Consider the following 6,263-nt stretch of genomic DNA (forward strand, 5'->3'; position numbering starts at 1 on the left):
GCTGATTCACAAAAGGATTTAGATCATTTAGTGAGTTGGACAAATAAATGGTTGATGGGTTTTAATTATAATAAATGGAAGATAATATATGCAGTTTATCATCATTTGAATTATAAATATAATTTGAATGGGAATAACCTTAATAGTGTTATGAAGGAAAGGGATCTTGGTGTAATAGTCTCTAAAGCCATCCAGGCAGTGTACTGTTGCTAGTGGTAGGGCAAGTATGATTTTAGGTTGTATCTATAGAAATACTGAATACAAGTCTAAAGAGGTTATACTTTCATTGTACAGATAGCTGGTTTAGGCCACATTTGGAATATTGTGTTCAGCAATGTACCCACCCTAGTTAGGAATTAATCATAGAGTCCTTATCCCCAACGTGTACAAAAACTACCAGTCATTAGCTTAAAAAATCAGTATCTATCATACCTGCCATGCAGTTCATAAGAAATACCCCAGCAGTTTTAAAATTTTAATTCCACGTGTGGGGCTGAAGAGAAGCAATAGTTTCTGAGAGCTCCTGGTTGTCTATAATAACCTAAATTACTGTCAAGTTACTTACTTCTTACTAAACAATTTACCAATGTCTAGAGGACAAAGGAAGGTCGAAATAGCTATAGGTGAGTAGAGGTGGTACCATTTCAGAATATTATTATAATATTCTTTTAATTTATCTATTTAATAGTTTTAGTTCAGTTTAGAGGAGGGACAGCCGAGATCGGCCAATAGGTCCCTTGTTGTCCCTGAACATTATGTTAAGTTTATATAAACAAATAATGGATTTGAAGAGATGCACGTTTTTTTTATTACCATCTAATACATTGCATATTTTAAAGCAAAGGCTTATGGCTATAATACTGTTATTGTTAATCTACAATAAAGAATCATTTTTAGTAGAATTGTTTTGGTTCTAATTTGCATACACAAACACAGAAGTATATATATTATTTAACAATAACTAGGGGCCTGCTGGTCCAGGTATTCCATTCTAATTACTATTCTAAAGTGTAAAATGAAAATAAAACACTCAAAGTTAGCTCTTATCATTCAAATGTTTATCAAGCCTTTGCTTAAAATCCTTTGAATTAACTGGATCCACCAGTCTGAAAGTATCCCATTCCAAAGGCCAATCACCTTGATAGAAAAATAAAACTATCTTAGCTGAAGATAACTCCTACCCTGTCAAAATTTATATTTGTGTTCCCTAGTCCTACCATTCTCAATATTAAGTATAAAAAAAATATTTAACTACACTATCAATTCCCTTAACAATCTCAAACATCTCAATGAGATCTCCTCTAATTCTTTCTTCATGGAAAAGCTATTTCAGATATCTTAACCTATCTTCATCTGATAACTTTTCCATCCTAGTTATCAATCTAGTAGCCTTCCTCTGAACCCTTTCCAACAATTCAATGTCCTTTCTAAGGTAAGGCGCCCAAGACTGAACACAATACTCCAAATGTGACCTAACCAATAACCTATACAATGACACTCACTTCTTTAGACTTGTATTACATATTTCTGTCGATACAACCTAAAATCCTATTTGCTTTACCATTAGCAACAGCACACTGCTTGGATGGCTTACAAGACTAATCAACCATTACACCAAGATCCTTTTCTTGCATAACACAGTTATGGTTATTTCCATCCAAATTATACTTATAATTCAAATTATGATAACCCACATGCATTCTCTTAAATTTATTATAATTAAAACCCATTTGCCATTTATTTGCTCAACTCACCAAATGATCCTAATTTTTTTTGTAAAACAGTAGAATCCTCCTCACAGCTATCAACGCCCAAAACTTTAATATCATCAGCAAATTCAAATAATTTAATGACCATTCCTTCATCTATGTCATTGATGCAAATCAAAAAGAATAAAGGTTCTAAGCCTGAGCCCTGAGGTACCACACTTGAGACATTAATCTAGTTTGACTGAACTCCATTTGTAACAACCCTCTGCTTTCTTCCATCCAGCCACTATTCTATAGAGATAATTTCTTTTACAAGCCTTTCACATGGCACCATGTCAAATGCTTTCTGAAAATTCAGACACACCAAATCTACACTCTTATCCTCAACTACATAAGCATTAACCTTTTCAAAGAATGTCAAAAGATTTGTAACGCAAAAGTTTCCCTTAGTGAAACCATGTTGACTATCCAATAAAATTCTAAACTTTGTTAAATGACTTTACAAGGCATCTTTTAACTGACTTTCCAAAACTTTTCCCACAACTTCTGTAAGACTAATAGGCCTATAATTACTAGGACAATTTTTATCATCTCTCTTGAAAAGAGGAATTACATTAGCTAACTTCCAATCCTCTGGCACCTGGCCACTATACTAGGACTGATGAAAAATAGTAGCAAGTGGCTCACATGTCCAATCCTTATACTCATTCAAAACCCTTGGGTAAATACTATCTGGCCCAGGATTTTTAACATTATTTAGACTTAATTATAATGTCATTAACAGTTGAGTTTTTATTAATTTCATCAGTTTCATCTGGTTGTCTGAAACAACTCCCAACTAAAAGCCTTCTACCTTTATAAACCATTAATAGAAACCCAAAGAAACTCAACCTCATTTCTGTTAGCTTTGATATCCTCAACTTGAACAAGATTTATCACATTTACATATATATAGTCAGCCCCACCACATCTTACTATTCTGTTCCTATTAAACAACCTATAACCCTCTATTTCAAAGAACAGTTTCTTTTGTCAAAATTGTCTGCATTTAACTAAGTTATTCCTGTTACATCAAAATCCTCTGTTCCCATATTGCCATAAAGTCATCCATTTTCTTTCTTATATTTCTACCATTATAATAATTGCAGTTTAGGCTACCATTAAAACTTCTTGTGTACTTTGTTTCTACATTATATTTTTCTCAAAATTTTTTTCTTCATTGTTTTAGTCCTCAACACTGTCTAGTCATGTTTTAAAGCTGCTCTTACAGTTGAGTTAATAGCCATTGCAAATACACCAGCCCATACTCTATTTAAATGTAAACCATCTATTCCAAAAAGCTCCTTTTTGTATTGAAATGATCCAATAGATCCAAACAGCCAACCTTCTCATCCTTATAAGTTAACCGAAACCTAGCAATCCGTCCTAGTGACCTATTTATAATTTCATCCCAACAATTTATCCTTCGCAATATCCAAGGCAGAATTAAGTTGTTGTTGTTGCCCTTACATTTGAATGCCTTTATAAATGGTTTGTACTTAATAATTAGTTCCTCTGATCTACTTTCCCTATATCATTAGCTCTAATCTGCGTTACAAAGACTGCATCACTATTAGCATCTATTACTATATCACTTGTTCTATTGGCATATCTTCCATCTCTACTCCTGGATGGGATAATTTAATTCTTTTCGTTCTATTTATCCTACAGACTATCCAATCCTATTGTTACTACATCGAGGTCACATGACTAGTATCATGCCACGTCATTCTCGAACATTCACGTCTTTTCCTTAAATCTCATGATCCTTCTAGATATAGTGTAGTCTTGTATATATAAGACCGGCCACGAAGCGACGGGGAGGTAATGAGTAATTGAATGTATGCGGACAGAATATTGTTCGCCACGTGAGATGTGAGTTATAGCGTTTGTTATAGAGCGACTGTTGAAATTAAGTGTATCGTAAAGTTGTATTCGGAAAGAATAAACCAGTTTTATTTAAGAAAGGACTTGTGTTGCTAAAGTTTAATCGGAAAGAATTTATGGAAAATTAACTAACGACAGGAGGCGTAACACTATGTACCATATAAAAAAATCAAATATCTTGTAATGATAACATCCTTATGTTTTTCTTTATTTGTTGATTTTGTTATTCTCTCTTTCCCAGTTCCTCATCTGCTCAAGCTAAAGGCTATAATATGTTACTTAATAAAACGTGCTCATTACAGTTAAATCCATAACTACTAATCCTATTGGTCCTGCTTCTAACTTCCTGAAAGTCATTATTAGTCACTGTATCCTTTACATTTTAAAGTTTAAGTTCCTCTTCAAATCCTGCCGCCATTTCCCACAATTTACCCTTCTATTCATTGCATCTACCTTATAGCCTTCAATTTCTCCTTTAACCTACAAGCTTTTTATACAAATTGTATATCTTCACTACTAGCTTCCTTAAAAGAGCATGCCAGTCCCACATAAAACCAGCAAATGAAGGCACAAGGTCTAGTTCTACATTGGTACTAGTTTGATAATTATCTGCATTAAAAGCTTCATTTAGGCTAATTAGTTAAAACAACTGGGCTTCCAATTGCATGGAAATGAGCTATGTGACAAATAAGGTTTTAGAAAATGAATAAAAATTATTAATGAGTAATTTAAATACACTAAAAATATTTTAAGGTAAATAAGTCTTTATATAATTTTTTACAATATTCAAACATGTCTACTTTTATTTAAAGCAATTTGATAGCTTATTTATGTTTTCACAGCATTTTACTTGTAGTTTTAACTTAAAAAATATATTTTAAATTCTGATAGATTTATATTGGTTAATTGCAGTAGTTTGAGTAATTAAAACTTGTATTGCTAGAATGTGCTATGGGGTTAGCCCTTTAGCTAAGTTGGTACAACATTTGTCTAGCACGAAGTTTCCGGCTCAAATCAGAGGTGAGGCAAAATAGTCAAAATAAATGACATGGTAAAATACAACATTGTTGAAAATAATTTGTGTACAAGTAGAATATGTCTCTCAGAAATATTAATTTTTTTGTTTAATATTCTTATTTTAGGATTAGATTTGTTCACCGGCATAAAAACATTTCAAACATAGACTTCCTTAGATCTTATTGTTAAATTTTTGGTAATTTTGATACCTTTTAAAACTTAAGGTCAAGTTGTTAAATTGCACCCATTTATTGGAAGATTACTTATTTGACTTTGGTGACCAAATGTAAAAAACTATTGTGTAATTACATGTAAAGCAAATTCTGACAATAACTGCTTCAATACTGAGTTTAAAATACTTTCCTTAGATTAACAAACTTTTTCTCATCAATTACTCTTATTCATTATCAACCACTTACTTTGTAAGAAACAACCTGCATCAGTACAGCATAGCTGGTTGTATGATTACATCGACATATTACAGTACTTTTATTTTTAAACACCAATGCACATCCTTCTGTTCCCCAAACGTTACTAAAATAGAAAATAAGTTCAAATATATAACACCAAAATACATACTTATTAGATTAAAGTTAGCTTTTGTATGAATGTCACTTGAAATTCAAAATGATGCTATACCTTAATAAAATATATGCACATAATAACTATTTCACTACTTATATTTTGCATTCAACTTTTAAAATTGTGTTTTTATAAAATTTAGTGTCAGTACCTACAAATAGTTTTTACTATATTGCTACATGTGAGTATGGGATTGGTAATCTTTTAAATTATTTCAAGATACCAAAAAACATTTTCAAAGAAGAACAATTAAGCTGTATTAATTACTGTTGATTTTTGATAATTTAGTCATATGATAAAATTAATACTGAGGCAGCTCTAGGGCCACTAGATCTACACTAGGACAAGGGACTGTGTAACCTTTAAGATATGCTGCAGCTGAGCTCAAATCAATATCTGTTTAGAATATAGGGTGAAAAAACTGGAACTGAAAGGAAATTATAGATATTGTGATGGCACTAATTAGCAGACCTAGAAAGCCAAAATGGATTCATCTTTGCTCAAAAACATTAACTGCACCTCAAAATCAGCCGATCTACCAGTTGATAATCTAGAATGCCCATGGATCTTTTTCCTAAGGAAAATTCTAAAAATAGAACCACATGGATCACTACAGTAAATTTATTCACCTTGAGAAGTAATAAGGAAGAGAGAGAGAGAGAGAAACTTGGATATTAATGACAAGATTCAAAGAAGAGGGAAGAAAGACACTTCATGATAATTATGAAATCATGTTCAAGAGTGGTGTGACACCAGAAATAGCTGGGAAAGTTACTTCTATTTACTACAAAAATGAAAGAATAATTGGTGTAAATGTTGATTAAGGATATATATGAACAAGAAAGACCAGCCAATGAAAAAGAAGTTTCACAATACACTACAGGTAGTATTTGAGGAAGCACCATATAAGGTAAAGATAATAATTCCTGGTAGTTTAATTGGGACTGAGTGTCACTGGATCTTTCAGTTTTGGAGATAAAACTTTTGATGGGGAAACTAATTGATTTTTGCATATTTAATAGTCTTGTA

The 6,263-nt window shown here is 32.1% G+C and overlaps 1 protein-coding gene across 1 annotated transcript in view; it reads right to left on the reverse strand.

Moving 5' to 3' along the window:
- The window catches only part of LOC111083538 (adhesion G protein-coupled receptor L4-like), a gene marked incomplete at its 3' end in the record, with an annotated part of 18,575 nt that extends 12,778 nt beyond the window's left edge, over positions 1-5,797 (reverse strand). The window contains exons 1-2 of the mRNA XM_022380120.1: positions 5,754-5,797; positions 5,072-5,186 (exon numbers count right to left, since the gene is read on the reverse strand). Coding sequence (XP_022235828.1) covers positions 5,072-5,186; positions 5,754-5,797 — 159 coding nt within the window. The remainder of the gene's footprint in view (positions 1-5,071; positions 5,187-5,753) is intronic.
- Between the last annotated feature and the right edge of the window lie 466 nt (positions 5,798-6,263).

Source organism: Limulus polyphemus, unplaced genomic scaffold, assembly GCF_000517525.1.
Source record: "Limulus polyphemus unplaced genomic scaffold, Limulus_polyphemus-2.1.2 Scaffold9994, whole genome shotgun sequence".
NCBI lineage: Eukaryota > Metazoa > Arthropoda > Merostomata > Xiphosura > Limulidae > Limulus > Limulus polyphemus.